This window comes from Capronia coronata (genome assembly GCF_000585585.1).
Source record: "Capronia coronata CBS 617.96 chromosome Unknown acBCG-supercont1.3, whole genome shotgun sequence".
Classification (NCBI taxonomy): Eukaryota; Fungi; Ascomycota; class Eurotiomycetes; order Chaetothyriales; family Herpotrichiellaceae; genus Capronia; species Capronia coronata.
Window position 1 is genome coordinate 525277 of NW_006912895.1, and position 21879 is coordinate 547155.

Here is a 21879-nt window from a genome sequence, read left to right on the forward strand (position 1 = left end):
GTCAAGAACGGAGCGGATTGTACTGTAGATTGACCAAACCCAGGGCTGGTGAGAAGACCTTAGTCTAACAGCGCCAGAGTAGAGCCGAGGATGTGAAGCACATGCTATTATTGTTCCTGCTGCTCCAGCGTCTCTTGCATGGGCGAACTGACACCTGACGACGAGGCAGTACTCCATGCTTTATCGTCGCCGTCTTCTTTGGCCTTGCTGGGCCGTCGGATCTCAGTTCCTTGCTTAAAGAAATCGGTGGTACGCAGTCCTCGCACATCGCCAGCCTTCATCTGATCGATCCGTTGGCCACTCTGTCTCTGACGCTGTATCATCTCGCGCACCGGAGTCATGGCCGCCTCTCGACAAGCCTCCTTGATATCGCTGCCGGACATGCCGGACATGACGCGCGCCAGATATTCCATGTCGAACTGTTCCTTGTCGAGCTTGGTGTCTCGGAGGATGATTTGCAAGATCTTCAACCGCTGCGACTTGTTGGGCAGCGACACGGGAAACTTCTTCGGCATTCTCCGCAGAATCGCGTCGTCGATATCCTGAATGCGGTTCGTGGCACCAAGAACCATTATCCGTTGAGGCCGGCCGGACGAAGAGGCAGAGGCCAACCCATCCCAATGTGTCATGAACTCTGCTTTCACCATCCCGCTTGCCTCATGCTCGCCGCTACGCCGCGTGCCTAGGACCGCATCGATTTCGTCGATGAAGACAATCGCCGGTTCCAGTTTCCGAGCAAGACTGAAAACTGCATTGACAAGCTTGTTCGAGTCGCCAAACCATTTCTCGGTCAACGTCGAGATATGCAGGTTGATGAAACATGCGCCACTCTCGTGCGCCAGCGCTTTCGCCAGCATTGTCTTTCCACATCCGGGTTGTCCGTATAGTAGTACTCCGGACGGTGCCGTCAGTAGGGAAGATGAGGTCGAGTAGAGTTCCGGCATGGTCAACGGGTATATGACCGACTCTTTCAGTTCCTCTATTATGTCGGACAATCCTCCAATGTCGTCAAACGTGACGGGTATATCTTCTGGGAACACCAAGTCTTGTAAGATGGTCTGTTCGTACGGCGACAGCTTCAACTCTCCGCGGAGAGCGCGTCGGTCGTCTCGAGCCTGCGGCTGTTGGCTGCGTTGGGGATCATCTAGTCTTCGTAGAATCGCCGACGACTGTAAACGGTTTTGTTCCTTTTGCTCCGCCTCCGGGTCATAGTTCATCTGTCTCAGCACATATCTGACGATATAGTAGCCCCCGATGGCCTAAGGAAGATTAGTCTGGCTGGCAGGACGGAGAACAGAGAATGGACATTCGTACCAGAGGGGCTGTGAGAGCAATTTCCTCGAGGAGGCGGTGCCACCAGGCACCTCCTCTATCTGGCGACATAGCTGAGACGCTAACAAGATGAGCTGGTACAAGGAAACATATAGCGTGAGATCTGAGAAGAGTCTTTGAAGACAAAAAGACCGTCTTCAAGTTGATGGCGATGCGCAACTTGGAGTCCCAAGCCAGTCTCGGGATTGCCGCCTTCAAGTTGAGGAGCCAATTAGTGGCATGGCATGTGACGATAAGCGAGGGCTCACTAAGCCCAAATCGAACTATCCCGCATCGGGACCACTGTTTACGTCCCCCAAACATCTCGTGCACTACAGCGCACCCAGGAAGCATTGAAGATTTTGTGTTCCTCTAAACCGACGCTGTAATTCTTTTGACTTCACTTTACGTACGACCGCAAACATGAGAGGTATTGCTGATCTCGTTGAATCCGCAATGGAGGACTCGACCAACTTCATCGACGAGAACTCGATCCTCTCGTCCGCATCGGACGCGACCGCCGCAAGTGCGTCTAAACCCGGCCTGGCAAAGAAAGGGAAGAAGCGACATCGCGTGACCATGCCTTCCAAATCGAGATCGAAAGTCCAGAAGCCTGCGTCTACAGCTGCGCCGGCCAAAAAGACTGCCGCAAAACGAATGCCCGCAACGAAACGGAAAGCATTCGAAGAGCACGCAGAAGAGATGGACGCCATTGGAGAGGAGGACCCGGAGGTCTCTGAGGTCGCGCAAGAGGATGTTGCTCCCAAACCGAAGAAAGCTCCACGCGCGAAGGCTAAGGCGACTGCGAATGCAACTAAAAGGATACCAGAGACCAGCGATCCCACCGAAGACATGATGGAGGTCGAGGGATCGCCTGTCGTCGCACGCTCAAAACACGCCGCGAGTCGAAACACGAAAGACGCGCCCAAGGTTACAAGCAAACCCAGGTCCGCGCCAAAAGCGAAAGCCGTCAAGACGGCCAAGGCGGCGGATCCAGAAGTAGTAGTGCAAGAAGACGCGGTGGATGAGATGGATGAAGATTCGCAACCCGTCGTCACGGTAGCCATACCGAAACAGAAAACCACGACGAGAGATGCGTCCAAAGCACGACAAGAACCGGGCTACAGGCGATGCGCAGGAAGCGCGTCTGACACGGAGCGAGGAGATCCCAATCTTCGACGCAGACTGGGCGACATTACGCGCAAACTCGAGAACGTCGACCTGAAGTACCACAATCTGCGAGAAGTCGGGATCCACGAGGCGAACGTGAACATGGAGAAACTCCGCAAGCAATGCGATGCCGCCATGCAAGCGTCCAACAACCTGGTCGCTTCGTTGAAGAAAGAGCTGGCAGCTCAGGCGCCTCTCGCCCAAGAAGCTCGGAAGCTGAAGAAACAGATGCAAACCCAGGAGGAAGAGATGGGTACTATGCGCAAAGCTCTTTCAGACCTGGAGAATTCTCTAAGCCATGCGCAAAATGAGAACAAAGCACTACAGGCGAAACTAGCAGCAGCCAGAGCCCCCTCAGTCGACAATGCCAGAGCCAAAACGCCAGGGAGTGCGATCAAAGCCACGGCGCAACGGCCACTCATGATTGGAAGCGCCGAAGCTGCTCAAGCCGCGCAGGTGGCGCAGATGAAGGAAGACCTGTACAGTGATTTGACGGGTCTCATCATCCGCAGCGTAAAGAGGACTGACGAGGGTGATACCTATGACTGCATCCAAACCGGCCGAAATGGTAGTAAGTGTTGCTTTCCCCTTCCTCATGCTTGGGCAAAAAACTGACAAACCTCCCAGCATTGCATTTCAAGCTATATGTTGATCAAGAGGACGCGAGGACGGCCAGTTTCGAAGAGACCGAGTTCCTCTACACGCCTCTTCTGGATGCCAATCGGGACCGTGACATGATAGAGTTGATGCCCAGTTATCTCACCGAGGACATCACCTTTGCCAGACAGAACGCGGCCAAATTCTATGGACGGGTGGTCGACACCCTGACCAAGCGGCGAGCTGAAGATTGAGAGATGTTTGTATTATGATGTGTGCGTTATGGATCATGATTTCTGCGGTCGACAGGACAAGACTGGCGTTTGCATGTTGGACATATGCTTGCCTTGTGGCACACGGCGGATCGCATGATATGGTACGGGCATAGGAAGCGGGGGGATTTGTAGCGTCGTCAAAATCGTTCTGGTTTCTTGTCTGTAAGCTCAAGCTGAAGAACAGGATATGAATATGGCGTCTTCCGAATGCCGGAATGGCGCACAATATTGTGGCTTTTCAGTGCCCTGATACTGCCACCGCCTGCATCCATTCCAGGCAGAATGGGTGTCATGTTTCTCTTCCCGCCGTCTGCGCAGCGACGTGCTCATCATGCCCATCCTGCACGGAGCAATTCTGGCGGAAGCCTTAGGCCCCAACAAGGGCAGGACGAACGGGACAGTAGACACGAGTGAGTGATCTTCAAACATCCGCGTATCCGGCCATCTCAGAAAACAATTCATCCCAATTAATATCGTCGAAGGACACGATCTCGCCGTCCCCACTTGCAACCAATGTATCGGGTTCCGTGGTCTGGACCCGGTCAAGCGAATGGACTATCGGAAAAGTCGTCGTTGACGAAGTCGCAGTCGTTGTTGTTGTTGCTGCTGCTGATGTTGCTGCTACTACTACTGCCATTTCCTGCGTCTTCGCCAGCCAATGTCTCGCACGAAAGACGGCGCTCAGCGTGAGATTCGTGCCCATCCTCGACACAACAGGCAGGAATCTGTCCGAGTTGTCTCCGTCTCCACCGAGCTCTCGCCCCAGTCTTTCATCGTACGAGACTTTCCCGAAGCGGTCGACAAGCTGACAAGCACGCGAGATATAGTCTGCCGGGGTGATGGACAGACCTTTCAGAGCTAGATAGCCTTGGGTGATGGAGTCGCAGAGCGTGCTGTGTTCGACCAGAGTATGGTGTCGCGAGTACTTCAGCAGGAGCAAGAAACAGACCGCATTGACGAGTGTTTTCTGGACGCGCGAAGGGGCGTGGAACATCTGGTCATGGATCCCCGATGAGGTCTGGATGGTGGCGGTTGCTGTGACGTACGCTTGACTCAGCCAGTGTGATTGGAATTCGACTCCAACATCTAACCCCTTTGGTCTGGATGGTGACGATGCTGAGCCAGGAATGCCTTGGTTGTGGTTGTTATCTGCAGAAAGGGCGAAAGTGTACAGAGTCATCCGACAACCGAGGAAGAGGATGTATTCGGTGGCGAACCACGACGTGTAGAACTGGCATTCCAGGGCTCGCAACTCGGTTTCGAAAGTGCGAATCACCGGCGTGGCACAGGGGAGTAGTCCTGTGCTAGAGGATTCGCAGTTACCAAGGGTGGAAGAGATGTTGAGAGCGTGCCGCGACAGATGGAGCTGCTGGTGCAACCTAGTCGGCAGCCAGGCTGGTTTGGCCGCCAGACATTCCAGGAGGCCTTGGTCTAACTTGACTGTAGCCGGGAGTCCAAGGCCGTTGTTCACACTGCAGTCGAATTGACGCTCCGTCAGTACAGAGTACATGGACGGGCTGTGTAAGAGAAAAACAATAATCAAACTCCGTGAGATTGCATACCTGAGATTCGTGATGAAGCAAACCACCCACGTCTTGCGTCGGAGGATCTCTGTCTCGGAGTCAAGACAAGTCCCATTGGCATATTCGTTGCCGTGACGTGGTCGGTGAAGACCCATCCGGAGCCCGATGTTGGTGGCCAGCGTGACGAAGGAAAGAGAGGGGTCGTGGGCTCGTTGGAAAGGCAGAGGCCACTGGCACAGCAGCACCAGGGCTTGCATGGCATGGAAGGACGCAGATGCCGGTTTGATGGTGTCGTACGCCATCGACCGGACCGCGTCGGCGATGGTCGAGTAGAGGTCTCGGTCCTCGTCCTTGCCTCGCAGCGCGGTGACCAGCACCGTCCAGAAGAGAAGCGGACATGGTTTCGAATAGTCCAGGAACTTTTGTTGGGGCGGTAGAATGGGACAATATGGATGATACCCTGTGAAGAACCTGGCACGACAGCCTGTTAGTCGCGCGATCAGATGGGCCAGACAATGTTATCCAGAGGAGGACTCGGAAGGACGTACTCGTTCAGTAACTCGTTGATGCGCTGGGAAGCGAGTTCGACTCCTTGGATCGTCCCAACTGGCAAAGACGAGGTTGTGTTGTTCTCTCCCTCCGCTGCAGGCATTGGCTGCGATGGCTTTATGGGATGACCGACCGACGGTACGGTCGTAGAAGTCGGATTTCCATTATCGGCGACATTGCGTATCTGCTGGCGCTCGTTGTCGTTGACGGTTCTCATGCTCTGGCGGATCTCTCGCAACTCTTTCTCGACTTGCGTGAGCCGTCTGGCCATCAGGATCAGACATCGGATGGCGACGACCATGTCAGGCCAAGGACGGGCGACGTACTCTCTCTTTCTTTCGCGTCTGAATGCCGGGTCGACCGTGCAGACTTTGCCGAACACATTGCACCTCGTGCATGATGCCGGGAACGTCTCATGCCTATTGCACGCCCGCTTCTCGATCTTAGTTTTCTGAAGGACGCCCTGCTCCGCAATGGACTTACTTTGGCCTGCCTGCAGGGAATGCAGGCCACGAGATTCGACTTTCTCCCACGCACCATCGGATTGTGCCCGTTGGCATTGGAAATAGATGTTGGGGCGGGAGAGGAAAGTAAGGAAAGTACTGTAGGATGTCGGGAGTGCACCAATCATCATACTGTATTCGCCTCGCGAGGCTGAAGGACCACCACTCAGCGCTGGCTTGGCTCATGATTGGCCAACTTTCATGTGGAGGCTACCAACACAAAAGTAGCTTAGCTTAATTTGTCACGTGACATGAGCTCAACATGTGACACTTGGGAAAGTGCCCGGAGCCTCGTCGTACTAATGCTATGGCGCTAGCTGTGCTAGTCATCCCACCCACCATATCGCCGCTTTATCCTGTATCAGGGACAGCAAGACCGTGACTCCGCACCTCGGGCCTGTGAATCGAGCGCGTTACTATTGATCGAAGGAAGCAACACGGAGAGATACGGGAACGGGAGACTTGCACCGCCAATAATATAGAGTAGTGTTGTTGATACTGATGTCGCAACTGAGGCTCAAAGAGTCTCGGATGGCTTTCTCCATCAGCTTCTCTTCTCCATCAGCTTCTCCACGGCGGCCATGACGTCCCACAGGATGATGTACTGTGACTGTGATTGTGACTGAGTACGTGTGCACACACACGGTAGGCTCACGGATATATCTTCAACACTCCCCTCCCCATCTATCTGTAGATAGTTTGTGGTGAAAGAATCATCGACCTCCTCCTCCTACTGCTACTACACTACTACTGCCACCGTCTCTCCCTCATCCTCGACAACAGGAATTCGACTGCGTATAGACCCTTCGGCCAGTGGTGTTGCGCTGATCTTCTAGACTATTACCTCTTTCCATCCATTCGAACAGCACACAGTCTGCAACTCTCTACGCTCCCTCCTATAGAAAGATGGCACCTCAAATAGCATGGCTCGGACTCGGGAACATGGGCAGGGTAAGCCAAACACCGCACGGCACCGCACCGCACCGACAGAACGAACACCCACCCATCCAGCCCTAAACCCGAGCGTCTCTCCTTCTGCTGCTTCGTCTAACAAACATCCACGAACAGGGCATGTGTAAGAACCTCGTTGAAAAAGGCAACCTAACCCACCCACTGATCATCTACAACCGCACGACGGCGCGCGCGCAAGAGCTATCCTCGAAGATCGGCCATTCCACCGTCTCCCCCTCGATCGCCGAAGCCGCCCGCAAAGCCGACATCATCTTCTACTGCCTAGGCGACGACGCAGCGGTGCTGTCGACGCTGGACGAGATCCTACGCGACGACAACAACAACCTGGCCGGCAAGATCCTGGTCGACTGCAGCACGGTGCACCCAGACACGACGGCGCAGGAGACACAACTGGTCGAGGCCAGGGGCGGCACGTTCGTCGCGTGTCCCGTGTTCGGAGCCCCCGCGATGGCCGAGTCGGGCCAGCTGATCTGCGTACTGGCCGGCGCGAGCGAGGCGGTCGACAAAGTCAAGCCGTACTGCAAGGGCGTCATGGGCCGCGCGAACCTCGAATTCTCCGGCCAGGAGCCGAGCAGGGCCACTCTTTTGAAGTTGATCGGCAATACCTTCGTCCTGAGCATGGTCGAGGCGCTGGCCGAGGGCCACGTCGTCGCCGAAAAGTCCGGCTTGGGCGTCGACACTCTGCACCAGTTCATCGAACTCATGTTCCCCGGGCCCTACACTGCTTATTCGAACCGCTTGCGCACCGGCGACTACTATAACCGTGCCGAACCGCTGTTCGCTGTCGATCTGGCCCGCAAGGATGCCCGACATGCCATGGCGCTCGCCGAGAAGACTGGCTGTCGTATGAAGAATGTCGAGTTGGCCGATTCCTATCTCAAAGTCGTCAAGGAGACCCAGGGCCAGAAGGGGGACATTGCTGGGATCTATGGCGCCAAGAGACTGGAGAGTGGCTTGCCTTTTGAGAATGCATCGTGAGAGAAAGAGAATGGACCTCTTTTTACAACAAGAAGCATCTGAATTGTTCTCCTCAAGAAAAGAAGTCGGGAATCATCCCCATGTATATCGACAAATGCCGGACGAATACGACCTATATAAGATATAATAGAATAGCCAGATCATTTACAAACTGTCTACCATGGAAGAAGGTGTTGTAGGTCAGATTTTAGCTGATGAGCGCAGAGTCTCGGTAGCCCGACGAGGCTGAATGGTCAATCGTTCAACAGGGAGGTATAAACAGGTGTCTTCCCCCTATACTCTGTGTGTCCACCAACCCGAATCGCCATTCCATTCGTTATCCAATTTCATTCAGTTCAATCATCAATTCATTCGTCAACATGATTTCCAGAAGTAGAACTCCTTCTACCAATGTATACACACCACTAGAAAATACTACCTGTAATATACAGTAGTAAATGTGGTGCGGAGCTGACAGCTCTCTTCTTTCTGTACTCTCTTTCTCTCTGGCTCTATCCACCTTCTTTCAGTCATTCCTTCCAGCCAGTCAGCCAGTCCATCTGTTCCACTCCGCTGTCGGACTGATCAATCATGAAATTGTCGAAATCTGAGTCCTTCAGATGAAAGCTGGAAGTCGGAGTGCGCACTCCCTTCCTCTCGACCAACAGCACAGTCCCGTTCTGTCTCCTCTTGGCTACTCCTATTCCCCTTCCAATCTCTCACTAATCAAAAAGCCTGGGTCTGGCTGCCCGTATCATCTCCCAGATCCATGCTGGTACGAGCACTGCCGACGCCGACACCGCTACTGCTAGCCCCTCCACCAAAATCGGTTCCTCGGGAGAGGGGCTGGTTGTCCCATTTCTCATCCGGATCCCATTCGAAAAGATCTTGCATGCGGAGCTGTGCTTCGCTTTCGACGAATTCGGTCTCCGTCATCTCTGCGGTGATAACCTCGTTGAAACAGAATCGGGGCGGTCCCGTTCGAATGTCTGGTGTATCAGTATTGTTGTTTCTGCTGGTGCTGTTGTGGTTGCTGTCGTTCCTGTCGTCCTTGTTGTTCTTATTCTGGTTGGGTTTGTCGTTGTCCTTCAGCGACATCCCTCCGCCGCCCGCCCCTGGCTTTCCCACCTTCTGTCTCCTCACGATCCATTTGCCCCTCCTCTTCAAGAAAGTCTCCAGATCGGACTTCATGCCTTGAGTATACTGGTGGTTGCGACCAAGCATTCGGACCCGGCCTTCCAAGACGCGCCAGTACAGGGACTCGGCGACATCCATCTGCCCACGTCCTTCATGCATGATCGCCAACAGACGAATGCTCTCCAGCCGGCGTGGATGGTTATGGCCCAACGTCTCGCGCGCATTGGCGATGGCTTGCTCCAAGACGTGAATGGCTTCGTCGATCCGGCCTTGTCGTTCGAGTGCACGGTGGAGGTTGGTCAATGCCGAGATGGACTGAAGATGCCGCGCACCGAGATTGACGCAGGACAACTCATAGACCTTGCGCAAGACCAGTTCGGCTTGCTCGACCTGCCGTTCCACATTCAGCATATACCCGTAACAATACAGCGACGCTATGGATCGTGGATCCGTGGTTCCGTGCCGTTGCACAAATTGAGTATGTAAGTGGTCCAACGTCGAACTCGTGATGTCGCGGTCTCGCATGTTCAGGTCGGCCACGTACACCATCCACCGAACAATGGTGGTCAAGGGATCGTCAGGCCCGAGCACGCGCTCCGCCACGTTATATGCCGAGCAGATGATGGTTCTGGATATGACGCCCTGGTCGTGGATGTGTAGAATCTGCAGCGTCTGGGTGAGGGCGAGTAAGACCTTGGGATCTTGGTGCGGAGTCAGCATTTTCTCGAATTCGGCGTCGGCGTCGGCCAGGCTGATTCGCGATAAGGCGTCATTGCCACGACTCAGGTAGATGCACGCCGCGAAACATCGCGCCACCCATCTCCAGGAGTGCTCGTGTCCACGAGACGATGCTGGTACCGAAAGGATGGCCCCGCTGGTTTCGTTGAGAATGTTTCGTGGCTGGCGGGCAGGGAGTTCGAGGTTCGGCAGGCTGATGAAATGGTCTCGGGTGAGATCATGACACGTCGGACAAATCACCTCGTAGTCTTCCATGTCGGTCGAAGACGTGTCACTCATCAACCGCCAGGATCGAATGTCGTCGTGTCCGCAGAGCGACTTTAGCGGGGGTGCATCGACCACTTGAAGTGCCATGTATTCAACATCTCGGCCGAGTCGCTGGCAAGTGATACTGGGACTGATATCTTGGTCGCTCGAAGCAGGTTGGTCCTCATCTCGCAACGTCAGCTTGGGCGGATTGAGGAGCGGGGATGACTCGAACGGCGTCGGTCGAGACGACCACGCAATGGCAGGAATAGCTTTCGACATGGCACTGTCTTTGGCTGGTGAAAGGTAGGAACAATGGGATTGGGTTGCTGACGGTGTCAAGTGCATCATCGAAGAGGAGGATACGAAGATGGAGCCCGGCGAGGCATGATCGCTGGGTGATGGGTGATTAGGCGAAGGTGTATATGTATGTGTATGGGACAAGACGCAAGATGAGCCCGACGCTGATGACCCGGACGGCACCGACTCTGTCCACGATGTCAGATCCGTGGGTGTCAACAGGTCGTCGTAACTGAGGGTGTCGAGCTCAGGCTCCGGCGTATATGCTCGGACGTGAGCATACTGGACCGGTGGTTGCTGCTGGTCCCTGTAGTCGACGGTTTTGAGCGCCGATGCTAGGAAGTCTTCTTCGGACATCTTCCGGCCTTTGATGTACTTGTGCAAGTCCCGGAGCGTTCGCTTGTGGCCATGGATCATGAAGGCGGTGCTTGCTTTACCCTTCTTGTAGCGGTGGTGGCTCAACACCGCGCATATTTGATAGTCTCGGTCGGAATAGTTCTTGCTGATTCCCCACTGCGATAGCCGGGCTTTGAACATGCGCTCACTGTGTCATCAAACAGCAGAAGGAAAGTCAAGTCAGCCCAGCATTCACAACGCGGTAGCACGTCCGTGGAAGGGGAATCAACAAAGGGATCCGAGGGGACTTCGGGTGCGGACATGGCCAACGTACGTCGCGCGAAAGCCGTACTGTTGCTCCAAGATCCTCTTCACATCTCTCAACGGCTTCTTCTCGTACAGGACCCGGATCACCTCCTTCACCGCTTGCCACTGAGCGGCAGCGGGGCCTTCGCGCGCCTCAAGGTGAGAAGGAGTAGGCGCGGGAGTTGGCTTGGCCCTCCATTGCTCCGATGTCGAGGTCGCCGGGCTCGAGGACATTGACTCGAGGTTGGAATGCTCTCTGTTTCAACGATCATCACTGCCTAAAGTGAAGGGCGGGATGGAAGAGCACCTGTAGCTGCCTGTCCCAGCTCTGAAGCAGTAGGCTCGGCCGACACTCGCCTTGCCTGGCGGCAACCTAAGGGTCTGACAAGGCGGACGAAGTAATATTGTTTGCCTGGCGAGAGCCGGCTCATCACCTGAAAGCCCCTAGGACCCCCTTGTAGGGAGAGGAGGGGTGTGTGAACCTCTCTGGGCGATGGGTGATGGGCGATGTTGGCCGATGGACGATGGTTGGGTCGTGGTCATCATAGTAGGCTCGTTTCCCACTGTGTCGTGGCCCTCGTGAGACATGCATCTCTGCGTGACAGGTGTGGTCTATTAGCTTGGTGCATATGCAAAGTCCCTTATGTTGTCCAATCATTCCCATGGCCTAGACTCTGTGGCGCTGGCCTCAAGGCCTGGTCGACAACGACTCCAAGAGGTAAGATTGCGGCCGTCAAGGGCTCAGGTTCAGGTTCAGGTTCAGGCCCCTCCGCCTTCTGGAACCGGTCACGGTCCAAGAGCATGGTCCCGGGCTTTCAGGGATCGGATAGTCAAGGCAATGTATATCTGGCATGCCCTAGACGACCATCTTTGTTGCGTCCACTCTCGCTCCATCACTATCCATTATCGTGGACCCGAGAACAGCTGGGAGGGAGATCAGAGAATGCCTTGTTCACCCGAGACCCTGGTTCACGGCTGGCTCAACCTTTCTCCTTCTCTGCTTATCATATGATACTAGTTCACGTACCCAGTACTGCTGTCCAGCCAGCTCACAAGGCGCCACACGCCTAGTCGATGGTTCGTTGGGCCGACACAAGCCATCGACCATTGGACACCGAATGGTGAATGGGAGTGTGCCGCGTGTCAATCCTCTGACCACAACAAGGCAGTATAAGTAGGTTTTCGTAATCAATGCAGTGATGCTGAATGACCTCCAAAAGTGGAAAGAGACACTATGTCCGTTGATCCAGGAGAAGGTGCGATGGAGAGAGAAATGCTGCACTGTAACGACATGTCTAGAGCGGTGCCTCAATCTGCAGCTGAGGTATATATATATATATATCATAACTCTCCCTGCTTGTCCAGTTCAAACAGTGACCTGACACGCCTCCTTTTTGATCTCAGCCATATACCAGTCCCTCTTGGATTGTACAGCACACGAAGGCGTGAATCACAATGTATTGTCGCCAACATACATCCAGCAATCGTCCCCTCTATCAACAAGGTTTCCGGCCCGTCCAACTAAAGTCAACACCAACCTCATCGGACTTGGACTGACATGATTGATATAGTCAGACATTTTACCAGGAAGACTATTTCCCACGCTTCTGCTGAGCACTCTGTCATCCCTCCAAAGACCCAGATATGACGGCCGCGCAGGATCTCCAGGACCGCTATAGAGACATTCCCGCGACGGTGGGAATGATCATGCCCTCGACATGAGTACACGAAAGCGTAGATCGTGAGAGTCGGGTGGGAACAGGGTTACTGGGAGTCGGTATCTGTCAAACAGTGGTAGGACTAACGGCCTCGAGGATATAAAGGGCCCGTACCGGCGTGGAGAATGGATGTCCATATCAGGAAGCGAGCCTGGGCTAGGTTGTTGAGCCCTTCCACATATGACCGTCTTGCCCTTGGGCGCTGATGTCCCTGCACAAAGTAGACCATCCGGAGAAACTAGGTTGTCCTCCTTCCATCCAGAACTACTACTCTCTATGACTTGGCCGTCGCTTCATATCTTCATAACTTGAACGCCTTCGAGTCTGAGAACGGTACGATCGGTCAGGCTCTTCTCCAGGAGGTAGTGAGGTCATGTCCGTATGCTCGATTGTGCTTGGCTTGCTATCCTGGTCAAACGTATCAGGATCGGGCTGCTCTGGCGCATGAGGTCGCGGCGGCCCCTTTGTATTGGATTGCTCGTACGGTGGAGGAGGATAGTCGAGGGCTGTTGGTCTGGACGCTGTAGAATAAGTAAGACTGCCATAAGGGTTGGGCATGTATGTTGCTATGCCAGCCATAGGTGAATTCGCGGTGTAAGACGTCGATGCCATTGTGTTGTAAATGTTGTAAGTTTCCTGCGCCGAGCCCGGCCTCGACGAATTCGGGTAGTAGGCAACCGGGGGCCTCTGATATGGATGAGGCTGAGAAGACTGATATGTCCCATACTGAGCAGAGACGCCACGCACGCTCGGCTGCGGACCGGAGGGTCTTTCCCCTCGATAACCCTGAGTTGGCTCGCCCGAGGATGTCCGTTGTTGCTGTCTTGCTGCTGGTCGAGTCGTCCCGCCCTCGGATGCTCCTTGACGGGCGCGTCGCTTCGCTGTATCTGACTCTGAATATCGATACGGATGCTTGCGGAATATTTCTGAACCGGCGTCAACAAGGTATATCCGTCCATCCCCCGAGAGAATGGTTCATACTGCTCTGTGTTTCCAAGTCCCAATCTTTTGAGTCATTGATAATATCGCGGAGGCTGACCTGGAGCACAGATCAGTTCTCGGTGCAATCCGGACGACTATGTTGGGGTGGAGCTCACGGCATTGAGGGTTTTCTTTGCGAGAACATTAAAGCCCGTCCGTGTTTTGTCCTAGCAAGCCATCAATTACCTCTCTTTTTTATCACAATGCCCCGCCGAAACTCACTCACAGTTGGATGATGGCTCGATGTAATCTTCGCCGTCCTGTCGACATATTGGATGATGTATTCCACAAGCACCTCAGCATTAATTCCCTCGCCGGGGATGAAGAAATGGATCGATTGGAGCTCTTCCTCGCTCTCGTCGGAGTCACTTGGTTCGTCCCGCTTTTGTTTCTTCCCCGAGCGAGAGCCTTGCCCGACCATGGTTGTGGTGGGACGACAGCGTGAGATTCGAAGCAACAATCACGAGAAAGGCTGTTGCAGGCAGCGGTGATCCAGCTGGTGAATGGCCTTGGCCGCACCGCAGACTGTCGATTCGAAGAATAGGGTAAGGCTAGATCGAATGAGCATGCTTGAAAGGATGACGCAGATCCAGACCTGATGGAACCAGAGTGGGCATCAATTCAGGTCACGAGAACGGACAGATGGCAGTCAGGATCACTCGATCAGTCAGAATACCAACTGCGCCAGTGACCGATGCATTGCGGTGTAGGTAGCCACGTAGGCAGAATTGGGCCGTAACGGGCGACACCTAGGCATGTACAGTAATAGGTAAATGGTAGGTGAGATGGCGAGCTCTCAAGTTGGAGTAGTTCAGGCGAAAATCAGGCGAAGTTCGCGTTAGTGGGCGTCAACCGACGACAGAAGGAGGAGGCCACTTGAAGCCGGTCAGTACAGTCAGGTAGCGAGCGAGCTGGAGGGAGAGGGAAGTGAAGGGATGCGAACACATGATTGTGTTCTTACCGCGGGCACACTGTGTTGTCTACCCCGCGACCTCCCAACGAGCCTACTGACCTTATTTCACAGCCTAACTTGCGTCCGATGGGGCGTTGTTCGATAGAAATCAAGACCTGTCGAGTCGAAAGATTGGAGGTTGGCGCCAGGAAGAAGCACAAAGTGTACGACCAATCCGTCCACTGGAATAGAGGGAGGATCGTGGAGAGGCCCCCAAGATCTGATAGATTCCTCCAACTCGAGATACCAGAGTTGCTCCGTATATCGAGGAACGTTGGGCAGGCGCCGGGTGCCAGCGCCAGTGCCAGTGTCGGATTTGTTTTGTTGTTTGTTGGCAGCAAAAAAGGCGTCAAAAGGCAACCAAAGCAGGGCGTTCTCCAGGCAGGAGGCGCAGTCAGAATGGCTCACATCCAATGTCCCCGAAGGGCTGAGTCTGCCTTGGCTCGTTCTTCTGCAGCGCCAGGGGGCAGATGCTCGGGTTCGTTGGCCAGTCAAAGCGCGCATCGGGGTGACCATCCAGCAAGCCATCATCGATATGTTTGAGATATAAAGGATGTGATCCTCGCTCCCCTCGGCCACTTGGAATGTCAAACCCCTGAGAGAGGGTCATCTATTGCACATGCCACGCAGCAGCAGCAGAATGATCGAGCGCAGCAGAAGAGTGAGAGTGAGACAGTGACTTGAATTCGAACTTGAACGGTGCTTGTCGTCGTCGTCGCGTCGAAACAAGGTTGTCTCCATCCCATCGGCCCGCCAGGGAACTAAATCTTTATCTTGACCGATGTCAAACACGTTAGCAAGAACTGGAGACTGTCCACAACTCCATGTCAATTCCCTTGCCTGCTCACGGCCAACCCTTAGCAATCTGCTGGATAATCTGGATTCGATGCAGCAACTACAGATATGTACATGGCGATGGGATCACAGATGGCTTGGTCACAGAATCGTTTGGGCTAGTGACACCACGATCACAGCCGCAAGAACTTTCCAGCCTACGGAGTTGGGCAACCAGGAGGAAGCTGCCGACTTGTGACCTTCCGACTCTCCGCCTTCGCCTTCGCCTTCGCCACGGCCACGGCCACCAGATCCTCTTATTATGCCACCGTCTTCGATACCAGTTCCTGGAGCAATACTGTCTGCCTGTGAGGTGGGCAACTGGAAGATAATGTTCCGAGTCAGTGGGAAATCCGTCTCGATCGTGACAACCTGAGTGTTATTGTCATAGCTGTACACCGCATAAGGGCTGATTCCAGTCGGCGCTGTAGTCACACCGCACAGACTGATCCTCTCGATGCTGACATTTGCGGCATAGCAGTACTCTCCTGTTATTGTAAACAATCCATTGTTGTAGGTGAAGTTGATGACCGTTATGCTTGGCTGCTCAATGCTCAATCCGTCGTCAAGGTACAGCGAGCCATGGGCTTTTCCGTCGATTCCGGGGGCAATCACGATGTGGAAACCCTTGTTGCGCAGCTCCGTGGTCGTGTTGGCGCTCTCGACCCTCAAAGGCAGAATACTCCCTCCCCGTATATGTAGAGGGATGGTGGTGAAGTTGACGTCGGAAAGTGTGACCACGGAGGCATTCCCTCTTACGGGAGCACAGCCATTATTCCAATCATAGAAAACGTCGTCGGGTAGGTAGATGTCCACCGAGGTGCTGTTCTCTTTGGTGACTGGAGATACCAAGATCGAGTCGCCATAAAAGTATTGTGCATCAATGCCAAAGGTTCTGGTGTCGTGAGGGTAGATGTAGAACATGGGGTTGAGAAGAGGCTTGCCAGTCTGTGTCTGAATGTAGAAGGCCGTGTAGAGATAGTCTAGCGTTCGATATCTGATGTCAATGGCCTTGCGCGAAGCCTCTGCAACTGTCGGCCACCGGTAGGCCTCTTGAGAGATACTGCCGAGTCTGTGAAGGAGTTCAGATCATCCACTAGTCGCGGGAGCATCATGAAGCACATACTCGTTGTGGTTGCGATAAAAGCTTTGGAATGCCCCAAGCATCATCCATCTGGCACAGAGAGTCTCGGTGGTGTTTCCAGAAAACCCACAAACATCTGGAGGAAGTGGTCAACCAAGGAGTAGGAGGGTTCGAGATTATACATACCGGAGCCCACCATTGGCACCTGGAAAATGGATGCAAAATTCAACATGTCGGAGATACTGATCTCATATTTGGCCCAGTTGGCAACGTTGTCTCCAGTCCAATGGCCAACATGGGCACCTGCACCGAGATATGTGCTTCGCGTTATGACCAATGGGCGCTCGCCCGGCCGACGGTTGAGGAGTGCGTTGCGGGAAGCCGTCGACATCAACGTTCCATACATGTTGTGCGTATCATACTCCACGAGACCATTGTAATGGACAAGGTCCGTGTTCAAGGTCTTGTTCGACAGGCTCCCTGCAGCGTTGCGGATTTGGTATGGAGGGTCGATCAGCTCTCGACCAGAGAGGCCCAACATGCTGCCAGTGGCCGTATCTTGCCGCTTAGCGTTTGCAGTTGGTTGGAAGTCTGGGGGAAATCCTGGAAGAGTGATTGTAGAGTCGTTTCTCACGGGCGGTGCCTCGGGAGGGAAGCCATTTTCCTCGGCATATGCGCTCGCGTTGGAGCACGGATAGTTGCAAAAGCTTCGTGAAAATTAGCTTCTGGGAGCAGACGAGAGGGACACATGGATGATACTTTGATGCCTCATTCATGTCAATCCACAGACCTGAAATGTCAGCGCCCCTCTGCGGACTGAAAAAGGTTTCGAATTCGATATTCCAATACTCCTGAACGGCAGGGTGAAACCAGTCTGGGAAGACGGTCGTCCCCGGCCAGACGACCCCTTGAAAGAGAGAGCCATCAGGATTCTTCATGAAAATGTCCCGGTCTCTGCCAATGTTAAAGGCAGGATAATCTTGGTACGCCACTGCTGGATCCACCATCACGATGTAGTGTTGTTGGTGTGCTTGCAGATACGCCACCAACTCCCGCACTTTAGGCAGGGGGAACCGGTCCGGATCCAAGGTGAAGACCTTGCGGGCGTCCATGTAATCAATGTCAGTCCACATGGTCTCAAGAGGGATGTTAGCCTGGCTGTAATTGTAGACCACCTCAGCCACTTCATACACATCTCGATAGCCATATCTGCAGTTGTGAAATCCGAAAGCCCAGTAAGCCATCATCGCAGGCTTACCAACGACTTCCGAGATTTGCTGAGAGACCTCAATAGGCGAGGGTCCGGCCAAGAAGTAAAAGTCGAGAACTCCGCCCAAGGTGTTATACTCAAGGTATTGGCCATCAGTGTCGTTGATTTTGATATCCATCCCGTTGGAGTTGAGAAAGAGGACGCCATGGGTGCCATTTCCGCCTCGATGTTCAATGTAGACAGGATGATTCCCGTACAGATTCGTGCCCTGCGGAATGCTATACGCGTCTCGAGACCATAGGGTTCTGGTGTAATTTGATGTGTTCAACCGAAAGTGATCCGAATGTTCACCAAGACCATAAAGGTTTGGCTGATCGGGCAAAGAAGTTCTGAGGCGGAGATATTGTGACTCAAAGATCATCGGCGAGCCCGATGTATTGAACAAGACCTCTCCTCCCAGGCGTGACACGGCAAACCCGAAAGGGTTCTCTGTGTAATTGAACTGCAATTGTGAGTGTGATACTGAGACCGTGTTTGTGGCATTAGGTCGTGGAACAACGGATTCGGGGACTTGATAGACAGTTTTGTTTTGATCCTGAACAATAACATGTAGTCTTGTTTCTAGAAGAGTCAGTGGATAGGCAGCATCTACGGTCCTTGGCCTATAATACCCGACTGATATTCGACTGTAAGTGTCAAGTTGGGCAAATCCATGCCGTATATGTTACACGCCGGCCCGGCCAGATATAGATCAGCCGTCAAGCCATGCTCGGTTTGCTCGACATTGCTTGCAGCATAACCTGGACAACGGGTCCGAGCGATGACCAGTCTGGCGGCCCAGAGACAGACGAAAAGTGAGTTCAGAAACATGATGCAAAAAGACAACAGGCGTCGACCGCAAGGACGCAGCCAGAAGCAGTGGAAAAGAAGACGATTAGAAAACGAAGAAAGGCTGAGGGCATCAAGGAGTGCATTCAGATCCGGAACATGTAGTATACCATAGTAACATTGACTTACATGTTGTGTCACCAGGTGACGCGTCGTACGCATCGACAAATGACTTTGCGGACGGTGAAGAGCAACCCAACCAAGTCATCGGAACTGGAGTAAGCGATACTTTCCCCGCAACATGGGTTTTATATGCAGTATTCAACTGGCGAATCTGCGGGCGGAGGCCAAGTCACCGGAGCAGGGCATGTCAGGCGTTGTGGCGCAAACCCAATAACAACGAATCGGCCCCTGACCACTTCTATACCAGCGATCCTTGTTCTGCCGTGAGCAAAGCTTCGAGACAGGGGAAGAAATGAGGAGAAGCTGTGACGGAGTGACGTTGGAGTTGTTGCCTAGCTGCCACATTCACGCACAGCTTGATACTAGGAACCTGGTAGATGGGCTGGGAGCTCTGCTGGGCTTGTCTGCAAACATAATCCGGAGTGTATACACCAGAATTATCATCGGCTCTGATGGTGGTCAATGGCAGACTTGATATTGAGAAAGTGAATAGGGGAATGAATGGATGGCCTGGCATGATTGATCGGGAAAAGGAGAAGCTGGGCTCGCACGTGACTTGTAATATCTAATCTCTTGCACGTGATTGATATTTTGCACGTGACCACTCCGATAACTTCACCCTCCTTGATACTTCCACCATTCAACACACATCTTCCATTTCCAAGTTCCCGAGCTGCCGCCCGCTTCAAGTTGATCAATATATCAGCTTGCCTCGCAAGCATGTATGACGCCAAGAACATTCGGACAGCCTGAGCTCCATCGCGACCTCTTCGCCCGCGTCCTATCGAATGCTAAGACTCTGGGCAACTCTCGCACTGGTCAAATAGCTTCAACTCCAGCCCGCCTTCTGAATGAGGAAGGTCAGAAATTGATAAGGTGAGGTGGGCATCTCCCCGCCCAGCATTCCGGTGACGGGTGTTCGGTGAAGGCTTCCACTCTTGGACCCTCTCGTCATAACGAAGGCCACACTGATGGATATATACGTACTGTGAGCCAGTCCTCGGGATATACATCTAGAGCATGACTTCGAACCGTCGGCAGCAACGGTAAGCGAACGGTTCGGCGCTGGAATAGATCTCAAGTACACCTCACACGACACTACAACTGTGAACACCATAGCCGGAGACATTGTCCTTCAGTGAGAGAGAGAGAGAGAGAGAGAGAAAGGAAACCATGCACTTCGCAAGGCTCCTATCGCTGTCGCTCCTCCCAGCGATAGCATATACACAACAAGCGCCGATAGATGTGCGGGAAGCGACCATCTCAAGTCTCCACGGCCCACTATACTCCGGACTCACGACATGTCGGGAGATCGTGAGCGCATTCATAGCCCGGGTTGAGCGCTTCAATCCCGACGTGAACGCAATCATCACTCTGAATCCCGAAGCGCTCGACATCGCCAACAGCCTGGACGAGGCTCTGTCCCAGGGCAATGCCACCGGTCCGTTATTCTGCATCCCGATCCTGCTGAAAGACAACTACGATGCCGTGCCCATGCCGACGACGGGCGGGTGTCTGGCACTGAACGGCTCCACGCCGACGCACGACAGCCCGGCCGCGCTGGCGCTGCGGCGCGCGGGGGCCGTGATTTTGGGGAAATCGAACCTGCACGAACTGGCGCTCGAGGGCATATCGGTGTCCAGCCTAGGCGGCCAGACGTTGAACCCGTACGACCATTCACGCACACCGGGCGGCAGTTCCGGCGGGACGGGCGCGGCGGTTGCGTCGTCGTTCGCCGTGTTCGGCACGGGCACCGACACGGTCAATTCGCTGCGCAGCCCGGCGAGCGCCAACAGCCTGTTCAGCTTCCGGCCGACACGGGGCCTGATTTCGCGCGCCGGCGTCATCCCCATCTCATATACGCAGGACACGGTCGGTGCGATCGCAAGATGTCTGGCGGACCTCGCGACCGCGCTGACCGTCATGGCCGGTATCGGCTACGACGCAGCCGACAACGCGACGTCCGCGCAACCGCCCACGGTCGCGGGCACAGACTATACGACGTACGTGACGCCCGCGGGTACAACCAGTCTCGTCGGCACACGCGTCGGCGTGCTCGAGGGCTTCTTCAACCGCACCAGCACCAACGAGACCGACCCTGTGAACGAGGCCATGAACAATGTCGTCTCCGTGCTCCGCGCGCAGGGCGCCACCGTGGTCACCATCACCGACACAGCCACGTACAACGCGACGGCGATCAGCGCGCAGATGGACGTCCAGCAACTCGAATACCGCGAACTGCTCAGCGGCTATCTCTCCTCGCCGAACCTGACGGGCGCCCGACCGCAGACCATGCCCGAGCTGTACAGCACGCCCGACGAATTCCTCGTCATCCCCGCCCAGTACTCGTACGTCGAAACCGCCGTCCGCTCGTCCACTTCCAACAGCAGCTACAGCAGCAAACAGACTCTGATCGCGAACTTGACTCGCGCCCTGTACGCCACCATCGTCTCCAACAATCTCGACTGTCTCGTCTATCCGGAACAGAAGAACCTGGTCGTCCCCGTCGGCTCGGCGTCGCAGTCCGGCCGAAACGGCATCCTCGCAGCCCTGACCGGCAGCCCCGTCATCACAATGCCCATCGGGTTCTCGCCATCCACTGCATCGGCCCCGATCGGGATTCCCATCGGAATGGAGATTCTCGGTCTGCCGTGGACCGAGGGGCCCTTGCTCCGCATAGCCAAGGGTATTGATGACCGCTTACACGCACGGAAGATGCCCGTGACCAACGGAATGAATGAGACTGTCGAGGTCACGGCAGCGTATACCCAGGTTCCGCGCATCACGCCGTTGAGGAACATCCCCAGTGCTTATCCTTTGGGCGTGTACTGAGCTCAACCACGGTCGAACATGTAGAATTTGCGGGAGAAAAAGTGTATACCATTCATTACAGGTTGACGAGTGCATCCTGCTAGTCCTACCATGCACGGTGCTATACAGAACAGACCCTTGCTTAGGCATGAAATTACCCAGACAATCGTGAAGTACACATCCTCCCTCGATCTTTTCACATGCATAAGGTAGTCATTACCTCTTCAGTCGTCTCTTTGGTACCTGAGTGATCAATCCCGCATCCAAGTGGTCAAGGCCGAGCCGGAAAGGATATATATAGGCGAGATCCTTTTCACATATCAGAAGATCATATCCTGGCAAGTCTAGCCTCATTCCA

At 54.2% G+C, this 21879-nt stretch overlaps 8 protein-coding genes across 8 annotated transcripts; 3 read left to right on the forward strand and 5 right to left on the reverse strand.

Annotated features, from left to right (window-relative positions):
- Positions 1-107: 107 nt before the first annotated feature.
- On the reverse strand, positions 108-1383 carry A1O1_03478 (uncharacterized protein; the record flags this gene model as incomplete). The annotated part of the gene is made up of 2 exons (XM_007724381.1): positions 108-1259; positions 1315-1383. 2 exons carry the CDS (start codon positions 1381-1383, stop codon positions 108-110), a joined length of 1221 nt encoding a protein of 406 aa, XP_007722571.1.
- Positions 1384-1767: 384 nt separating this feature from the next.
- On the forward strand, positions 1768-3332 carry A1O1_03479 (uncharacterized protein; the record flags this gene model as incomplete). Its single annotated transcript, XM_007724382.1, has 2 exons — positions 1768-3052; positions 3109-3332. The coding sequence occupies 2 exons, from the start codon at positions 1768-1770 to the stop codon at positions 3330-3332; spliced, it is 1509 nt and encodes a 502-aa protein (XP_007722572.1).
- A 442-nt stretch (positions 3333-3774) lies between these two features.
- A1O1_03480 (uncharacterized protein) lies at positions 3775-5726 on the reverse strand (the record flags this gene model as incomplete). Its single annotated transcript, XM_007724383.1, has 3 exons — positions 3775-4825; positions 4916-5347; positions 5425-5726. 3 exons carry the CDS (start codon positions 5724-5726, stop codon positions 3775-3777), a joined length of 1785 nt encoding a protein of 594 aa, XP_007722573.1.
- Positions 5727-6834: 1108 nt separating this feature from the next.
- Positions 6835-7878, forward strand: A1O1_03481 (alcohol dehydrogenase; the record flags this gene model as incomplete). Its single annotated transcript, XM_007724384.1, has 2 exons — positions 6835-6879; positions 6997-7878. The coding sequence occupies 2 exons, from the start codon at positions 6835-6837 to the stop codon at positions 7876-7878; spliced, it is 927 nt and encodes a 308-aa protein (XP_007722574.1).
- A 705-nt stretch (positions 7879-8583) lies between these two features.
- On the reverse strand, positions 8584-11154 carry A1O1_03482 (uncharacterized protein; the record flags this gene model as incomplete). The annotated part of the gene is made up of 2 exons (XM_007724385.1): positions 8584-10822; positions 10949-11154. 2 exons carry the CDS (start codon positions 11152-11154, stop codon positions 8584-8586), a joined length of 2445 nt encoding a protein of 814 aa, XP_007722575.1.
- Positions 11155-12905: 1751 nt separating this feature from the next.
- A1O1_03483 (uncharacterized protein) lies at positions 12906-14040 on the reverse strand (the record flags this gene model as incomplete). Its single annotated transcript, XM_007724386.1, has 4 exons — positions 12906-13564; positions 13620-13677; positions 13736-13786; positions 13846-14040. The coding sequence occupies 4 exons, from the start codon at positions 14038-14040 to the stop codon at positions 12906-12908; spliced, it is 963 nt and encodes a 320-aa protein (XP_007722576.1).
- A 1467-nt stretch (positions 14041-15507) lies between these two features.
- A1O1_03484 (alpha-glucosidase) lies at positions 15508-18569 on the reverse strand (the record flags this gene model as incomplete). The annotated part of the gene is made up of 5 exons (XM_007724387.1): positions 15508-16477; positions 16532-16625; positions 16676-17196; positions 17249-18320; positions 18371-18569. The coding sequence occupies 5 exons, from the start codon at positions 18567-18569 to the stop codon at positions 15508-15510; spliced, it is 2856 nt and encodes a 951-aa protein (XP_007722577.1).
- Positions 18570-19883: 1314 nt separating this feature from the next.
- Positions 19884-21542, forward strand: A1O1_03485 (uncharacterized protein; the record flags this gene model as incomplete). The annotated part of the gene is made up of 1 exon (XM_007724388.1): positions 19884-21542. One exon carries the CDS (start codon positions 19884-19886, stop codon positions 21540-21542), a length of 1659 nt encoding a protein of 552 aa, XP_007722578.1.
- Between the last annotated feature and the right edge of the window lie 337 nt (positions 21543-21879).